Source organism: Ceratotherium simum, chromosome 15, assembly GCF_057802395.1.
Source record: "Ceratotherium simum simum isolate JZ-2026a chromosome 15, ASM5780239v1, whole genome shotgun sequence".
NCBI lineage: Eukaryota > Metazoa > Chordata > Mammalia > Perissodactyla > Rhinocerotidae > Ceratotherium > Ceratotherium simum.
Genome location: NC_141914.1, coordinates 22620270 through 22640181, shown reverse-complemented (window position 1 = coordinate 22640181; position 19912 = coordinate 22620270). Strand labels below are relative to the sequence as shown.

At 35.6% G+C, this 19912-nt stretch overlaps 1 protein-coding gene across 3 annotated transcripts in view; it reads left to right on the top strand.

The window, feature by feature from the left end:
• The window catches only part of POLQ (DNA polymerase theta), a 96464-nt gene that overhangs the window by 60898 nt on the left and 15654 nt on the right, over positions 1 to 19912 (top strand). Inside the window, exons 20-26 of one of the 3 annotated variants that reach the window (XM_014792216.2) lie at positions 2752 to 2945; positions 6452 to 6589; positions 8102 to 8276; positions 10670 to 10796; positions 11403 to 11524; positions 15329 to 15513; positions 19099 to 19210. In XM_014792216.2, coding sequence (XP_014647702.1) covers positions 2752 to 2945; positions 6452 to 6589; positions 8102 to 8276; positions 10670 to 10796; positions 11403 to 11524; positions 15329 to 15513; positions 19099 to 19210 — 1053 coding nt within the window. Of the gene's footprint in view, positions 1 to 2751; positions 4951 to 6451; positions 6590 to 8101; positions 8277 to 10669; positions 10797 to 11402; positions 11525 to 15328; positions 15514 to 19098; positions 19211 to 19912 lie in introns of those variants that run through there. The other 2 variants (XM_087439671.1, XR_015554438.1) reach the window with 2 other exon arrangements.

Genomic DNA, 19912 nt, shown 5'->3' with positions numbered 1-19912 from the left:
CTTTCGTCCAAATTTTCAAATTTATTGTCATAAAGCTATTGCTGAGTTTTTCACATCTTTGGTTATCTGTTATGTCCTCTTTTTCTTTCATAATATTATTTATTGTTTCATCTCATTAGAAGTTTATCCAATTTTTCAGTCTTTTCAAAGAACCAATTTTTGCCTTTGATATTTCCTATTGTTTTTTGTTTTCTATTTCCTTTATTTCTGTCAACACTTATATTATCTCTTTTCTTCTAGTTCCATTGACTTTATTTTGCAGTCCTTTTTCGAAATTCCTGTTTGACACTAAACTCATTACTTTTCAAATCATTTTTTTCTTTTCTAACTTAAATATTTAAGGCTATAAATTTCCCTCAAAGCTCTACTTTCATTGTATCTCGCAAGTTTTGACATGTAATATTTTCGTTTTATCCTAAATATTTAAAAATTTCTGTTATGACTCTTTTTGACTCATAAATTATTTAGAAGATTGGTTTTTAATTCCAGAATATTTGGAAACTTTTTATTTTGTATTTTTATTATTACCTTCAAACTTAATTGTATTGTGGTTAGAGAACATGGTTGTATAATACCCATTCTTTGAAATTTCTTGAGTTGCTTTGTGACCTAAAACCTGAACTATTGTGTATATGTTCTATGTGTATGTAAGAGAATGTGTATTCTAATTCTGGATGCAGAATTTTATAAATGTCTGCTAAGTCAAGGTTGTTGTTTAAATCTTCTATATCTAATTTTCCCTGTAGTTCAGTCAATTTAAACTATATATTTTAAGACCATTTTATTAGATGCATACATGTTTAAAATTGATTTATCTTCCTGGTGAATCAAACCTTCTATCATTATGTTGTGACCAGCTCTACTACTAATAGGCTTTTTATTCTTAGTCTGTGTTCTGGAATGAATATGGCAGCACCAACTTTCTTTTGATTAATATTTACCTCACATATATTTTTTCTATCCCTTTTAACCTTTCTAGGTCCTTGTGCTTTAGATGTGTCTTATAAACAAAGTATAACTTAATTGTTTATTTTTCAAACTTACCTACTTTTTTACAAATTTACCAATTTATTGTGATTATTGATGTATTTCTATTCATTACGATTATTGATATATTTGTACTCTATTTTCTTGTTTTACTTTGTTTCTATTCATCTCTTTTTTTATTTTGTAAATAATTCATTCATAGCCTATGCTCTGTGCTCTGTTCTAGCAATTCCTTATCTGCAATTCTTGGGGATCTAAGTCTGCTGTTTGTTGTTTCTGCTGAATCCCATTTATATTTCTTTGCTATCTTGTATTTTTCATACTCTCTGTGAGTTCCAACACGATTTGATCAGTGGAGCCCTGCAGGCCTAACTTGAGGGAAGCCTTCCTCTAGAAGAGTTTTGCTCTTGCCTCTGCTGGTTACCAAACTACACCACATCCAAGGACCACACTAGCCTTCCTTGAGAGTTTTGGGTTCAGAACAGGAGTCTGAGGATCAGCTTCTCCTCTTGTTCTATTCCAAAGATCTGTATTCCCTCAACCTTTTGGGTATAGGACTTCATTCCCATGACAACTCAGCTCCTTCCTACTGCCTAAGGATCCACACTGGCTCCCTGTCACTCTGACTTTGTGCTGCTCTGACTGTTTTGTTCTAGTTCCTTATTTCTCTGGTCCCACATCCCATGAATTTCTGCTCTGGGTCCAGGCTTCCAAAGCCAGGCTCTGCCTGCCCAGTTAGAGGCCCATAGCTCTCACTTGTTTGTTTGCTTTTGGTGGTTATCAGTGTCTCTGGAGATCTCTCCTGCTGATTAAGACCAGTAATGCCTCAAAGAATGTGTGTATGTGGAGCTGGGAAGGGTAGGCCAGGGTTACTCAGAGTCCTAGTGACCCATAGTACTGGAAGCTGAAGTCTTTGGTATGGATTTTTTTCTTAATGATTTAGGACAGCATTTCCCACAGTGCATTCTATGGACCCTTTTCAGGATGTTAATAAGTATCATATAAAATAAAGGATTTTATGGTCAAATAATTTCAGACTTTTGGTTAATACAAAATTAAATAATGCTCTTTGCTTCAGATCTTCTCAGAGCCTTACATATATTAGCAGGCGTCATGAATATCCAAGAACAGTATATAAATGCTGAAACTCATGGTATACAGTGTCTCTCAACTCCACCCTTTCTACAGAGTATCTTTGAGACTAAAATTCTAATGAACATACTGGGAAAACTGATTTAGAATGAAGACTACTCTTGAGAAATGTGAGCTGATAGAAAAATACTCTGATTCTTACTTCAGGAATCTTATCCTTTACTCTTTGGTAAAAGCATTGGAAAATATAAAACCCCATATTTAGTTCTTTGTGCAAGCATGCATACCACAGGGCCAGGGATATTGGATATAATTTCAGAGAATTAACGCTTTGTAATCACCTTAGCAAATAAGACTGGGTATCTTGCTCTTGCTAGAAATAGAAGCAGAAACGTTATCTTGAGAGAAATGTTGTCTCTTGTAATCCAGACTATTCACAAGATTGCCAATTCTTATACTGTCTGCAGAGACAAGGGTAGTAGTCTAGTGCTTATGTGGAAAAGTGGAAAGTACTTTTACACCTTTCATTGTTGATTTGAGAATGCTGCTCGGAAGACTGAATCTTGAAGGATACCGTGTGTTGTGTCTGGATTTTCCTAGAAAAATTGTGTGTGTGTTTAGGTTATGATGCTGATCTAGAATTAATGTTTTACTTTTCTTTTTTTCTTCCAGATGTTTTCTGTAAAGTGGAAATGCCCTCTCAGTACTGCTTGGCCTTGTTAGAACTAAATGGAATTGGCTTTAGTACTGCAGAATGTGAAAGTCAGAAACATATAATGCAAGCCAAGCTGGATGCAATTGAGACTCAGGCCTATCAACTAGCCGGCCGCAGTTTTTCCTTCACCAGTTCAGATGACATCGCTGAGGTTGTATCATGGGGATAGGGAATTTAGAAAAGTAATTTTTAGAGTTAAAAATGATTTGTGTGTGTTTGATTTCCTAAATGTGTTTATCTAAATATCAAAGATCAATAAAAAAAATTCAGTTAATCAGATTACTTTGGAGATATTCTAGCATCTAATTTATAAGTTATATCTATATTTATGAAATAGGAAGGTAGTAAAGAAGGCTCCTAGAATGTATGCTCCATGAGAAGGGAATTTGCCAGGAACAAAAGGGGCACTCAGTAACTATTTGTTGAATGAAAGATCTGTAGTGGTAGTTGCATAACAGTGTAGCCGTTTCTTCATGAGGTTTGTTATTTTATGAACTCTCACTTCTTCCTCACCCCAAAATCTTTTGTTAGAATACAAAATTAAATATTTTTCTCATTTCTTAATGAAGGGATTTTTATGACTTTTTGCTTTTTTAAACCTAATTAGGATTTTTATCACCTTACATAAATTTTGACATAGTTTACTCTTATTTTTATTTTCAAAGTTTGGTGTTCTCTGCTCTCTCCAGACTCCACGAAAGGTGATTGGGTTGCTTTAGAGGGGTTACAAATACGGGGTGGGTGCTTGATAGCATTGATGTTCTAGTGTCTTCTAGATGTGTTCAGTAATATAGCATATTGGTAGAGATCACAGGCTTTAGAGCCAGACTTCTTGGGTTTGAATCCTGCCTCCTCCATTTATTAACTAACTCCGTAACCTTGGGCCAGTGCATCAACTCTTTATATCTCAACTTCTTCATCAGTGAAATGAGTTATGATAGAAATACTTCAGAGCGTTGTTGTGAGGAGGGAATGATAAATGTAAAACACCTGGAATAGTGCCCGTCTCCTGGTAAGTGCTCAATAAATGTTGTATACACTCATAAAAATGCACTTTTTTTTTAAGCCACAGAGTTGTATGTTTTAAAAAAAAATGAGGAACTTTGTTTCTCCTAACCACGTGTTACGTTTGTACTGAATTCAGGGGTGCCTTTTTGGGTATTTTTTTATATTTTCTTTTGAGTTTTTCAGCCCAGAACTCCCCAAGCCAGTTGACAGCACATAAAATTACATAGGGAACTTATCAAAAATATAGAATCTCTGGTTTTCAGCACATGTAGGCTTGGGGCAAAAGCAGGAATCTGTGCCCTTGTGATTCAGATGAGTACTAAGGCATGTGAGCCAGAGGCCTAGACCAAACTCTGGGCTGGAATAAAAGGCCTTTGATGTTATTGGCTGTTCTTCGGTCTTCATGTTAAAATAGCAGTTATATTTAAGGTAATCTAACAGTTTCACACGTTGACTATTTAATCCTTGGTGATTTTAAGTTGAATCTTTGAACCGGGCAGGATATCACTAATCATCTAGAGTTGCGCTGTCCAGTAGAGGAGCCACTAGCGACTTGTGGCTATTTAAATTTAATTAGAGTTTAATAAAATATATCAATTCAGTTCCTTAGTTGTGCTAGCCACATTTCAATGTTCAATAGCCATGTGTGGCTGGGCTACCTTATTGAACAGTGCAAATATAGAACATTTCCATTATTGCAAAAAGTTGTTTTGGATGGTACTGGTCTAGAGCAGGGATCAGCACGCTACAGCCTGTGGGCCAGATCTGGCCTGCCACCTGTTTGTAAATAAAATTTTATTGGAACACAGCCAGACCTGTTCATTTACATATTATCTGTAGCTGCTTTTGTTCCTGTAATGGCACAGTTGAGAAGTTGTGACAGACAGTAAAACCTGCAAAGCTGAAAATGTCTGTTATCTGACCCTTTATGGGAAAAGTTTGCTGACCCCTGGTCTAGAAGTAAGTGTAGGGTAGTGGAAGGAGTTAGAAGACTCTGGGTTCTAATTCCTAATTCTACTACTTTCTCGCCACGTAATATTGAGTGAATTTCTTCAACTGTCTAACGTTTTCAGCTTTGTCACAGATTTCTTATAAAGATTACATGCGATGATACATGTTAAAGCACCTGGCATAACGGCTGGCACATAGTAAGTGATTAATCAGTATTAGTGCCTCTTGCCCCTGTTTAGTTCAGCCCCCTCATTCCACAGATGTATTCACTGAGACCTGAAGAGGTAACTTATGTATGAAGTTCTCACAACTAATTCTGAAAGTCACCAAAAATAGAAGCTTAAGATAAAGAACTTTTAAATACATAACGTGAGATCTTTGAATTGTCTTAATCACGATAGTTCTCCCTTCCTGGGATTGTTGATTTATTGCTACTTTAATAATGTTTCATTTTTCCTATTCAGTTATTTGATTCTCTCTCTTATCCTGCCATTCATATACACTTTGATATGTGTACTAGTGTTGACTGATAAAATACGGGACATTCAGTTAAATTTGTATTTTAGATAAACAATGGACAACATTTTAGTATAAGTATGCCCCATGCAATTAAAATTTAATTGGGTATCCTGTAATTTTATTTGCTAAATATGACAACCCTAATCCCTACACATGCATATCTATATAACACAATTCTTGGGCAAATAGTTACTAATGTCCATAGTAAGCCTCAATAACTTTCATACCCAGTTATTCCCACTACTTAAAACTGGAACCAGATGTTTGTTTCTGTCATCACTACTGTTCTAGAAAAGCACAGGTATTCTTTCCTTCCACCACTGGCCCAACTTGTGGAAAAAATTCTTATCCTTATGCAAATGGTTTTAATTTTTAAGATTATTACTGGGAAAATAACCCGAGGTTCACTAAAGCCCACTCAACGTATATAAATGAATGAGTAGAGATAGTAGATAGTGTTCTGAGTTGCCTGAGTTTTAACCCCTCTGATTTGAACTAGTGAGTTTTAGGTATATATGGGATGTTCCTCTGCCCCTGAGCCTGGATCCCTACCCTATATAGGCCTGTTTTCTTCAGTGGGTGCTTACTGACCACTCTCTAGCTTTCCTTATTGTTACATTCAGTTGGCCACCTTCTCTTGACTTTTTGTACCCAGGGACTCACAGGGTCCAGCCTTATGGTGGTGGAATTAGACGGCTTTTGGGACCCCTTCCTACCTTAGTGTTCTCTGATTTTTGTGATCACACAATAGCCACGAAGGCTCCCATGTTGACCCTCTGTGGGGCTTGAATATTGAGCAGCTATGTTGGTTACCACGTCAAAGTGTATTTAGGAGAACTCATAATCCTCAGAGTAACCTAAAGTCTCAGTGTCAATAGCTTATTCATCACTTGTTTAGCAGAGTATACAGTCCTGTATTCTTGACTGTTTAAAACCCTGGTGTTAGTATTAATCTGATAATACCTAAATTAGGATATGGAGAGCCTATTAACATATAAATTTTCATTTTCATTGTATTATTTATTAAATGTGATAATTCCAAATTGTCCAAAAAATCCCACATTCTTCCGACCCATGTTGAACTGTATAGATTGTTTTCTCAAATAACTTTTTACAACATTTTTGAATGACATTATTTACAATTTGATTCTTAACTAAAGAAGCATTAATTTCTTGCAGGTTTTATTTTTGGAATTGAAGTTGCCACCAAATGGAGAGATAAAAAACCAAGGCAGCAAGAAAACTTTGGGTTCTACCAGAAGAGGGAATGACAATGGACGCAAACTAAGGCTGGGAAAACAGTTCAGCACTAGTAAGGTGCTCTTTGGGGCAGTCACAGGACAGAATCTGAACTACTTTTAGCATTTTGGTGTCTTGAAAGAATGCTGATGAAATCAAGATCCAACGTAGCCCACCATTTGAATTTATCCAGATAAAAACAAATTGGTTTGTGGTTCAGCTGCCCACAAAAACTGTGGAGACATTCCAGTATGGCAAAATCTGGACTATAATCTGAGTTAGCAATTGTGTCCTTCCTATCATTAAAACAGTATAAGGTTTGTAAACTCAGGCCTGTAGACATTATTTAATTATTGACATCTGCTACTCTTAGACTTCTAGTATAATGTGATTTGTATAGTTCCTTGAACATGAACAAAAGTATGGAAGAATTAAAGGAAAAAAACCAAGCCAATATAAATATAAATAAATAAATAAATAAAATAAAACTTTTTTTTTCCAATTCCAGGGCAAAATAGTACATTTTCCATGAGTTTGTTTCAAGAATCTAATCTGCTAATTTCAAAGTAAAATTGCTCATCATGACCCATGGAAACTGTGTGCATGGGAGAGAAGAAAGAAAGAGCTTAATTTTGCATTTTTATTGAATGAATTTTCAATAGATAAAATAGGAGTAGAAAGTACAGCCACAGCAGCCGTGGAAAGAGCAGTCCAAGTTGCCATTCTGTAGAATTTTGACCCTAATATCATTAACTTTGACTTGCCTGCGTTGGGGAAGTTTCCACGGCTCCATTCTGTATCAAAACTTTTTATTTGATCTCACTGGCCCTTTTCTCTTTCAAGTTTCTAATCCTTAGTAGTTCATCAAATTCTGTAGTATGGAAAATTCAAAGTTTTAAAGATAAATGTCTTCTGATTTCCTTGATATGGAAACTATGAAAGTATTAGGGCAAAAAGGGAAAAAAAACCTGGGAAACTTCCAATCACATGAGGAATGAAGGAGGAAAATATAGATAAAGAAAAGAGAAGATGTAAACTCTTGGGTGGGGTGTGGGGAGCCAGTTACTTTTCTAAGTTCACATCTCATTGATTTTTTTCAAAGGTAGATCTAAATTGATATTAATATGTTTACATTTTATAATCTATAGTTATCATAGTTTTATCATTGTAGTGATTTCCAAAAAACCCAAACAGTAATTATAAGTTGAAAATACAGGAGTTAACAAATTTAAACTTAAGTAGTAGATAATAACAACAACAAACACACACATAGAAACAGAGATTGGATTGGTGGTTACCAGAGGGGAATGGGGGAGGGAGGAGGGTGAAAGGGATAATTCGGCACATGTGTGTGGTGATGGGTTGTAATTAGTATTTGGGTAGTGAACATGATGTAATCGATGCAGAAATAGAAGTATAATGATGTACCCCTGAAATTTATACAATGTTATAAACCAATGTTACTGCAGTAAACAAAAAAAATAAAAATAAAAATAAACTTGAGACTATATGTTTTACCTAAAAGAGATTCTAGTTTGCTATGGAATTTGGACAAGAATCCGATCTTACCTTATTATATTTCTTTGGCAGGATATTTTAAATAAATTAAAGGCGTTACATCCTTTACCGGGCTTGATACTAGAGTGGAGAAGAATCACTAACGCTATTACCAAAGTAGTGTTTCCCCTACAGCGGGAAAAGCGTCTGAATCCTTTTCTTGGAATGGAAAGAATCTATCCTGTATCACAGTCACACACTGCTACAGGTAATGAGGAATCTTAAATATGGATAATATCCAATTTTAAAAGAAAAAAATTTTCACCTGTAATATTTGCTTATGATGACCAAGGAATTCAAGTTTTGATCATTGGGTTCAATGAAGTTCCATAAACGCTTATGAAATGCATACTACCTCCAAAGCATGGATGGCTACCAGCTAGATACAGAGATGAGATTTAGTAAGATATAGTTCCTGCTTTCAAGTACTATATAGAGTAACTGTGATGTCTGAGACTGCTTTGGATGAGAGTATACCCAGGAATTAAATATTTATTTGAGTCAGTGATCTTATCTAATTTCAGTCTCGGCCCACTCCCAAACCTCTTAAGATTCTCTCCAAGTTGAATCTTTGTAGGATTTGGGCATCTGTATAAAGTGAGTGTCTTATTTTACTCCATTAGAAAAGAAAGCAGTGCAGTCGTTTGGGTGTCTCATGGCCCTCTTGGTATAGCTGTGAGTGTAATTTGTGAGGAAAAAAGCATTCTTTCTCTAGGCAGTGCAAAACTCTAACTATTTGCCACATGCAATATGCAGTAGAAGAAAGGGCAGTGTTAACTCCTGCATAGGGAAGGCTGTTTAGATTAGTGGTATAGAATGTGGGCTTTGATATCAGATGTTTACAAGGTTTGAATCCTGGTGCTTTGAATCTTTAGACAAGGGACTTAACTTCTCAGTGCCTAAGTTTTCTCATGTATGAAACAGGGTAATAATAGTCCTACCTCACTGGGCCATCCTGATGATTAATTTAGAATAGTGCATGGCACTTAGCGCAGGGCTCATTATCAGTTGTTGCTGTTATTAAAAATGGAGACACCATGAAGAGCTGCTTTTCTCTCTGCTTGCTTATTCTCTGTTCTAAACAACTTCTCTTTTTCTTCTTTCCTATTTAACTAACCTCTTGGTCCTTCCTAGCCGTTTCTTGCCTTGTTGGTATTTCAATTTCATTTTGAAACATACGCTAATGCTGTAAACTTATGTAAAATGAATACTTGGTGAAAAAACAAAATCAACCTAGAGTTTTCAAAGGTGTTGCACATTTATTCGTTGCTTATAAAGCAGAAAGTAATCAATTCCTTTTTTTTGATTGGTTTTCATCATTGTATGCTTATATTTAAAGAATATTTTAGAAATACAAACTTACCTAAGCACAGTAAAGCCATTTCATTATTAGAATTTATTTCCATGAAACTACATCCATGTTTTGTAATTTATTTTTGCCGTCTTGTTTGTCTGCCAGTGTTACCTCACTAATTCAAACAATAGACCTGAATATTAAGTATTGTAAAAAAGAAGACAGAGACTTGGATTCCTTCCCCTGCTGTTTGTTTCCTTTGTAACATTGAACAGGCCATTTGATGATAATAAGTATATTAATATCTACCATTTATTGAGCACTAATTTTGCTAAAAGCTAAATAGCAAGGACATAATATCAGAGGTTTATTCAAAAAACAATATCCAAGGTACTTAAAATATCTGATTCATTAAAAGAAGATATTATGTATAGTAGCTAGTAGAGAGCCTGTTACAATGGAATGTATCATAAAACAGAGAATTTTGTATCACTATGTGTGTATTATAAAAACTGCAATAACAAAGTCTGTCACCCAAACTTGTTTTGAACAATGCTTATGTGTTTTAGAAAAATTCAACCAATAAGTAAAAATAAATAAAATGTAAAATATTTGGGGGGAAATAAATGCTATAAGCATTAAAACAAATAGCTTTCTGTTTCCTAGAAAATTCATTAACCACCTGATTCTAATGTCCAGCCATGTCAGTACTCCCGTTGATTCTCCTGGTGAGTGATGATGATGAAGAAACTGGCCAGGTGCTGTCTAGAAAGGTGGTGTCGCTACTGTCCCCCTCCCACATTAGCTAACTCCTCTGGTGCCAGTTGTCCCTCTTCAACACTCAGTTGTTCTTCTGCTCTAGATCCTCTTCTCTGTATCTTGTGCATTCCGGGCTTTTAAAGACTCTGACAGTCATTTCTCCTAGGATCCATTTGATTGGTCTTTACTCAGTACAACTGCTAACATCTTATCGTGCTGACATCTGGTACTCATTGTAGCATAGGAATAGTTCAGTTTATCAAATTACTTCATATCATGGGATTGTTTTCTAGAGAGCTAGGTTAATGTAAAAGCATTGTATTGTAGCTGATTCATGTATTCACTTACATTGGGATTGGTCATGTATTTATTTTATCATTGTTAGACACATGAACATAATGAAAAATATTTCATTTAAATATGAATTTATTTTAGTTTAGCAATAATAGAGCATGCATTTTTAAGATAATTCAGAAATACAATTACTGTTAAAATAAATGTCAGATTTTCCCCCTCTAATTTTATGTCTTCATTTTGCTTGATTTTAGGACGAATAACCTTTACAGAACCAAATATTCAGAATGTGCCAAGAGATTTTGAGATCAAAATGCCGACACTAGTAGGGGAAAGCCCGCCTTCCCAAGCCCTAGGCAAAGGCCTACTTCCCATGGGCAGGTAGACTCTTTCTCTGAATTTGTGTTAATGTACTTTTGTGAGTATGAATGGCTCAAACATAGCCTATTAGACAAAATAATGAAATTAGTTTAATTTTCTGTTCCGGGAATACACATTCTATCCTAGGCACTATCCGTTTCAAACCCTGAGTCTGTCTATAAAGAAGCTAGTTGATGGTGAAAGGCTGAAAACCTGGGCCACTAATTAAATCAACCAGCAAAATATGCTTAAGTCGAATACTAAAGGGAAGAGTTTAGCAATGTCAGGAACATCCTCCCTCCTGCCTTTCCCATATACACACGAAGGGGAGAAAAAGCACAGATAATTTAAACTGGATATGGTCAAAGAGATTTCTTGAGTTGAGCTGAATGTCAGTGAATTATCTCAGAAGCAGTTTGTGGGAAAGGTTATTACAGAAATGTCTTAATTCCTATTTAACTGAATATTTGCTAAAAAAATCTAGTATCTTTGTTAAGCTTTGAAATGAGTTTCAAATAATAAGATTTTCAAGATTCTTAGATGGAAATACTGACTTTACTGAAAAATCAGACCTTTTTCATATATTTGAGATGGTTTCATGTCCGGTTGATGTTGTTTGCATGGCAGAAGAGGAAATAAGAAGGGTTGTGGCCTAAACCTTGGGCACCAGGCACAGGCAGAGGAGAGAGCCTCAGACAGAGGAGTGCCATTTTCAGTCAGCATGCGACATGCCTTTGTACCTTTCCCAGGTAAGGTGGCTGACGAGTTTTGAGCTTCTCATTGCTGTGGGAATGGTTTTCAAAGCACTGATAAAGCCTGCATTGTAAATAAGACTCATCCTTTCTTCTCTTCAGTGTAGCCTAATTTTCCTCTTTGTGTTGCCAGGTTTATAACAGTCATCGTTGTCTTCATGATCATATGTTTAAGGCAACAATATTTCATACTGCTTTGGTTTAAAATTTTTAAATTAAATTAAATGTGTGTGAATTCTGTCTGAAAATTTCTGTCAATTAAATGTAGTGTTGAGTACATTTACATCTAAAGTAATTATTGATATATGGTTGGATTTAAGTCTACTATCTTGTTTTTTATATTTTATTCTGTTTATTTTTTTAAAACTTTAAATGTCTGTTTTTATTATTCTATTTTCTCTATTGTCTTATTGACTATATATCTTAAATGTTTTAGAGTTTACAATATGCATCGTATCACAGTTCATCTTCAAATAATTTTATACCACTTCATCCATAATGTAAGGAGTTTTTTTCATTTCCCCTTTCTTACATTAGATTGAATTTCTGTGACTGTTATAAACTCTGCTATGTAGTTATTGATTTTGCTTTAAACAGTCTAATATCTTTCAAAGAAATCAAGAAACAAAAAGTGTCTTTTCTATCTGTCCACTTTTTACCATTTCTGATACTCTTCATTCCTTGGAGTAGATTCAAGTTTCCATCTATTACCATTTTTCTTCACCCAGAGTACTTCCTTTAAGGTTTCTTCTGGTGCGGTTCTACTGACAATGATTTCTCTCAGCTTTTCCTGTCTCTAATTTCTTTATTTTATCCTTCTTTTGAAATATACTTTTATTTGACATAGATTTCTAGGTTTACAGTCCTTGTCTTTCTGCACTTTAAATATGTGTTTCCCTTAGCTTCTGGTTTGCATTTTGTCTCATGAGAAGCATACCACCATTTTTCTTGCTATTCCTCCAAGCATAATGTATCTTTTCCCTCGATGTTTTTTTAAATTTTTTGTTTGTTATTCAGTTTTAGCAATTTGATTTGGGCATGAGTCTCTGGGTAGTTTTTCATGCTTTGCTTCTTGGATTTTTGAATTTGCTGAGTTTTCTGTTTGCTTAGTTTTATTTTTTTTTGGAATCTATGTGCTTATATAAAGCTTATATATTTTTCATTAAATTTGGAACATTTTCAACCATTAATTTTTGTCCCCCTCTCTCTCTCTTCCTATTACTCCAAATACATGTATGTAATACTAGGTATTGTCCCACAGATCGGTGAAGCTTTTTTCTTTTCTTTTTTATTCCCCTCTCCCTGTTTTTTTTCACTCTGTGCTGCAATGGATCTTTCCTTTGACTGTTTTAATGTTCACAGATCTTTTCTTCTACAGTGTCTAATTGCTGTCACATCCTTCTAGTGAATTTTGCATTTCAGATGTTGTATTTTTAGTTTTGGAATTTTCATTTGATTTTTTTGTGTAGTTTCTATTACTTTTTCGCAATTCACTATTTGTTACATCATTATGTTCATGTTTCTTTAAATTCTTGAACATATTTGTGGTAGCTATTTCAAATTCCATCATCTCTGTAATATCTGGGTCATTTTTCTATTGACTGAATACTTCCCTGGTCAAAGTTACATTTTCCTGGTTCTTCATGTTTCTAGTATTATTTATTGTATGCTGGACCTTATGGTTGCTACGTTGTTGATTCTTTGGATTTTGTAGTCTTCATTAATAGCATTTTGAGACTTTTAAAGCTTTGTTAGCAAATGTTTGGAGTAGCTTTTCTTCTAGGGTAGATTAGCTTTGATTGTAAGGTGTGGCCTTGCTGGGATCTCTGCTTGGTGCTCAAGTTGTTTAACAAGGTCTCTCCACTCAGTCTGGTCAGAGCTCGAACATTTCTCAACATGCAAGGGCATGTTGTTCAAGTAGTTGTTCAGCTGACAGCTGTGCAATGGTGGTTGCATATTTCTTTGGTAATAGTTATTTCTTTGGTGTTTATTCTTTACCTGATTCTCTGAACTTTCTCCCTGCACAGCTTAGTATTTGGTCAAAAATCCAAGGGATTACTGTGCATATTTCTGGTGCTTCTTTTTTGCACAGCTCCTTTCTCTCCAAATTTTCACAAATTCTAGCTGCCTCAGTAGGCCCAAACTCCGGTTTCTGCTTCCTCAGCTCAGAGAGACCATAGTGCTTTGTTTTGTCTCTCTTCCCTGCAACGCATTCTGGAGCATGCCTCCATTCGGAAACCCGAGACAGCTGCGTGGTTCACCTCATCTTCTCTTTTCCTCTCCTTCTCAGGGATTATAGTTCTGCATTGCCTGTTGTTCAACATCTGAAAATAGTTTTTCCATATATTCTGTCCGGTTTTATCTTGTTTATGGCAGGAAGGCCATAGAACTTGTGGTTATGTGTTTTAAATCATATTCATATATTTTTTAATTGTCATTTCATTCACGTCGATAAGAAATCAAAATATGTAAAAGGTATATATTGAGAAGCTTTGCTTCCTTCCCTGTCCTAGCTACCCTTTTATCTACAACTCTTATAAATAACTACATATATGAGTTTTTTATATATCCTTCCAGTATTTTTATGCAGATATAAGCAAATATGAATATGTAATATTTTCTTCCTCTATTCTTATAAAAAAATAAATGTTCCATGTACACTGCTGTGTGCCTTGCTTTTTTCATTTAATGTTTTTATACTGGAGACTTGTGATTATCAGTAAAGAAATTTGAACATAAACTAGTTTAATCTGTGTGCAGGTAATCTGTGCAGCAATCTGCGTGCTTGTTTGCTGAGTCACAGAGTAAAAACCTGTTTAATTTTGATGGATATTGTCAAATTGCCATCTAATGGGGAACAGTTACCATTTACTTCCCAGTAACAATATATGAGTATTTCTTTCTCAGCCTTGCCACAGAGTATGCTGTCCAACTTCTGGAGTTTTGCAATATAAGTAGAGAAAAATTGTTTCTTGCTGTAGATTTAATTTGCATTTCTTTTATTGTGAATGAAGTTGAGCATTCTTAAATATGTTTAAGGTTCTTTTGTTTTGATTATTTCTGTGAATTGCTGGTTTATGTTTTGTCTTGTTCTTGATTTGTAGCACCTCTTTTTTATTATATGGCAATGAGTCCTTTGTAACATCAGTTGCAAATATTTTTCCTACTTTTCTTTGGACTCTGCTTTTATTTTATTTGTTTTATTTTTGCCGTGCATATCTAATCCAGTTGTTTCTAATCCACAGGTAAATTATCTGAATCTTTTTAATAACTCTTCTTCACATATCGACCACTTGATTTTTTTCATTGAATGTCTTTGTTGTTGTCAAAGCAGAGCACACATTTCTCTCCAGCCCACTTAAAATGTGCACATATTAGCAACCAGTTTCTTCATTCATTCATTTAACAACTATTTAAGGGCTTATTATGTTCCAGGAACTGTGTAAGGTTTTCTATGGAATGCAAAGGAAAATTAAGTCTCCCATCTCTAATGGCTCAGTGCTACATGGCAGAGGCATGAAAGAACTGTTTTAGATTATGTGGCAGGTGCTGGGGGAACACTGAGGAAAGCACTACCACAGTGGTTAGGGGGCAGAGGTCAGGAGTGGCTTTACACATACTACATATACTTGAAAGTTAAATGGAAAAAAATGATCTAAGTTACAGAACTGAATTGCATTGTCAACTAAATTTGCGAATTCCTGAATTGCATGTTAGAACTAAATTTCTGTCATCCTGCTCAATTATATAAAACTTAGATTTGTCTTTGTATCAGCTTTATCAAAATCATTTCTTCTTCAGGTGGTGTAATATTAGCTGCTGATTACTCTCAACTTGAACTGAGGATCTTGGCTCATTTATCCCATGATCATCGTCTCATTCAAGTATTAAACACTGGAGCTGATGTTTTCAGGAGTATTGCAGCTGAATGGAAAATGATTGAGCCAGAGTCTGTTGGGGATGATCTGAGGCAACAAGCAAAGCAGGTGATCTTAGTGAACGTGCTTAACATAAATGATGAGAATTTTACTGATTCAAAAAACTTTAAAAGTTGTCTCGATCATTGGCAGTTGAGGAATGATTTCTCCATCTTTGGATCTTTCAAACCATGTTCATCTGAACCTGTCTCATGGTATTCATTACACTTTCCTTCACAGAGTCAGTAGAAAGAATCAGATAGACTTGGTCTGAGGCTACATAGTGTCAAGAAAGCCATATGCATTAGTGGTAGATATTGTGGTGGTGGTACTTGTTATTTATGTGTGTGTGTGTATGTGTGTGTGTATTTTTTAAATCTCTTTCTAGTCTGTAAGCATCCATATTTTCACACAGCATTGAGCCACAATGCTTTTTTTAGAAAGATACTCTCTAAATGTTTGTTGAAAAATAAATATTACTGAGTTGTGGATTATAATTAATAACTGATAGCTTTTTAGTTTTTTGAGGCCATTGGTTAAGCTAATCTACCTGTGCAACTTCATACTGCCCTGGGACCTTTGAAGTGGATCCATATTAGTTCCTACTCCTGGGTGACTGTCAGGCACAGAGAAAGTCAAAGGCCACATTTACACCATTTCCTGGCCTGGATTAACACTGATACTTCCTTACCCCATGAAACTGTGGGAAATCTGATACCATTTTCAAGAGAGTAGGATTGTTGGCTGAGGTAAAGGCACACCACTCCCACCTCTAAGATCCCCTTTACCAGTTTTACGTTTACACTTCTGTTTACTCACAGCTGTAATTCTTGACTAGCTCATTAGGCATGAAACACTTTCTCTCACCTCTGCCTGTTTAGCACCAACACTTGTTTCCTCCACTATTTAGAAAGCCAGCTTTGTCCCGTCTGTTTAATCTTCTCTGGGCTCCTGCATTTAGCAAAAATCAAACTCTAGGTAAAGTAGGTAATAATCCAGTATTTAATCTTCATAATAAACCTATGAAATAGGTATTATTATTGTCTCCATTTTTTATAGGAGGAAACTGAGGCACAGAAAGTTGCTAATCTGCTTGAGGTCGTACAACTATAAGTGGTGGAGCCAGGATAAGTTCAGAATGCCAGAACTTAGACATTCTAACTCCATAACCTAAACATTTATCCACTGATGATAGTTACCTCTATTTAATAAGTTCTTGCATCATTTAATAGTGTTCATGCTATACCATTTTTTCTCCTATATCACCATGCACTGAACCATCTAATCCTTGAGTCTTGCTGACATCTCAGCCAGTGCTGATATAATATCCAAGTTAACAGAAAAAAAGTAGGAGTCATAACAAAATAAAACTTAAAAGTATCAAAAAGGAAAAGAAAAAAGGATGAAAAAATCCCTCTAACTGTATTAAAAAAAAAAGGAAGACAACAAAAAACCTCTAGTTGTCTTATCACATTAAAAATATTTTGGAATTCTGATAATCATTTTTTGCAAATTATCTTTTTGAATTTTATTGAACAACATTTTATAGAGCTTGCTTTATGTCAGGCAGTTTCCTAAACACTTATGAGTAATAACTCATTTAATACTAACAATCTAACAATGTAGGTATTACTATCCTCATTTTATGGAAGAAGAAATCAAGATACCAACAGTTTAGGTAGCTTGTGCAAGATAATACATCTTTTAAATGCTGGAACTAGGATTTTAACCCAGGCAATACTTATTGTTAAATCAGAGTTCCTTTATTAACCTATTTAGATCATTTCCCTCCACAACTCCCAGAATTTCCTCAGGAGTTTGTGTTTAACCCAAATGAATTCTGCAGTTGTGGGATTTCAGGTGGCTATCAGGTGAAGAGGATATTTATTTGCAATGAAATTTCCCTATTATCAAGCCATGAAGCCTACTCTTCCTGCATTTTTAGTCCTATCCAAGGGTGAAGAAAAGAATGTTTGTAATGTTTCTCTTTCCTGACTCCTAGGCACCTCTAAGGAGAAGTTAAGCAGGTATTATGAGGAGTAGAAAGCTGCTCTGAAGACTGCTGGATAAATGACAGAGTCGGAAATAAGTCTTCCCTTTTCAATCACTAGGATTATTTTCTTAAACCCCACACACATTCATATTCGTTCATATTCTGCACCCCCAACCCCTCAAAATAAGTAGTAGTCATGAATGAAGATTCGGTCAACAACGGACTGCATATATGACGGTGGTCCCATAAGATTAGTACCATACAACCCATGTGTGTAGTAGGCTGTATCATCTAGGTTTGTGTAAGTATGGTAGGGGAGGAAGAAATTTTCCTCTACCCTTCTAGATTCTTCTGGCTGGTCTAAGAATTAAATTGACATGAGACAGATCAACAGGAGAAAAACAAAAGTTTAATAACATGTATACATGGGAGAAACCAGGAAAACTGAGTAACTCACCAAAATGGCCAAAGCCCTCGCCTTAAATACCATCCACAGCTGAAGACACAAGAAGATGTTGGGGGTGGGGAGAGTTAGGGACTTCCAAGGGAAGGAAGGCAATTCACAGGTAGGTGAAAAGGAGCAAATGTCTGGAAAACAAGTGTTTGGCCACATGGAAACAGAAGAACACAGAGGGGAGCCCAACAAACCAGGGTTTTCTAGGTTCCTCCCTGTCCACCACCTAGTTCATGTTATGCTAAGGTGATAGCTCCCTTCCTGAGACAGGTTTTTTTATCTGAATTCTTTCAGGCAGTTAAAGGGAAGATAACAAAAACTTCTGAGTCTTTTGTTTCTTAAAAATAATCAGCCTAAAGTAATCCTCATGTTAAAAGACCATTCTGATGGCAAATTTTGTTCCCCTTCAGTGCACTCTATGTTCTCACACGAGGAATTTGCCTAATGATGCATTTTTCAGAAGGTATCCCCATCGTTAAGCTACAGATGGCTGTATTGCTAAAAGGCAGAAAAGATGTTTATTGGATATCAGCTTCCATGGATCTAACCCAAAAGCAGATATAATCATTTCTCAGACTCACTATGAAATAAAAAGTTTACCGGTGGTTACCAGAGGGGAAGGGGGAAGGGAGGAGGGCGAAAGGGATAATTTGGCACATGTGTGTGGTGATGGGTTGTAATTAGTATTTGGGTGGTGAACATGATGTAATCTATGCAGAAATAGAAGTATAATGATGTACCCCTGAAATTTATACAATGTTATAAACCAATGTTACTGCAATAAACAAAACAAAACAAAAAAAAAGTTTACCAAATTTTGATCCTAATGAACTTTTTTTTTTGTGTGAGGGAGATCAGCCCTGAGCTAACCTCCGTGCTAATCCTCCTCTTTTTGCTGAGGAAGACCGGCTCTGAGCTAACATCTATTGCCAATCCTCCTCCTTTTTTTCTTCCCCAAAGCCCCAGTAGATAGTTGTATGTCATAGTTGCACATCCTTCTAGTTGCTGTATGTGGGATGTGGCCTCAGCATGGCCGGAGAAGCGGTGCGTCGGTGCGCGCCCGGGATCCGAACCTGGGCCGCCAGTAGCGGAGCGTGGGCACTTAACCGCTAAGCCACGGGGCCGGCCCCTAATGAACTTTTTATATTTGAGTTTTATGTAGTTGTGGCTTTTAATTTACTTACTGAGTGTGATGACTCCCTTTCAGATTTGCTATGGAATCATTTATGGAATGGGAGCTAAATCTCTGGGAGAGCAGATGGGCGTTAAAGAAAGTGATGCTGCTTGCTACATTGACTCCTTCAAATCCAGATACACAGGTAAAGAAGCCTTGAGTGTTAATTATCTTCTAGATACTATTGTTTTCAACTATCTTTCCATACTTTATTACTTTTAAAATATTTGTTACAGAATTTTCTATTAACTTTTCTATTAATCAGAAGTTTCCATCTGGCATTGTTAATTAAATAACATTAATCTTATTATGAATATTTGCTAAGATGTGCTTTTATCATAAAAGTAGAGACAGAAATGGAATAGCAAAATGCAGTTGATGTATATGCCACTGTGTCATTGTGCACATCTTATAAATTCTTGGAATTGTCCTGTGCTTTAGGTTTAGATAGCTTTAATTTGAAACAGTAAACCATTGATTAAATGTACCAGAAACCATGAGAGAACAATTGCTGTTATAGAGCAGTTTGAGTATCATTGTTTTAAATTATCTCTTGTTTTGGCAGTTTATTGAGTTATCATTTACATGCAACAAGATTCACCCTTTTTAGGTGTGTAGTTCTGTGAGTTTTGACAATAGTCATATAATATATACCACAACCAAGATGTGGAACCATCACCCCAGCACCCCCGAAAGTTCTTTTAAGTCCCTTTGTAATAAACCCTGTTCCCAACCCCCAAAAGAAAACTTTATTCACGCGTGACATGACCTTGTACGTAGAAAATCATATGAATTTTACAAAAACAACTACTAGAACAAAGAACTAAATTTAGCAAGGTCCCACCAT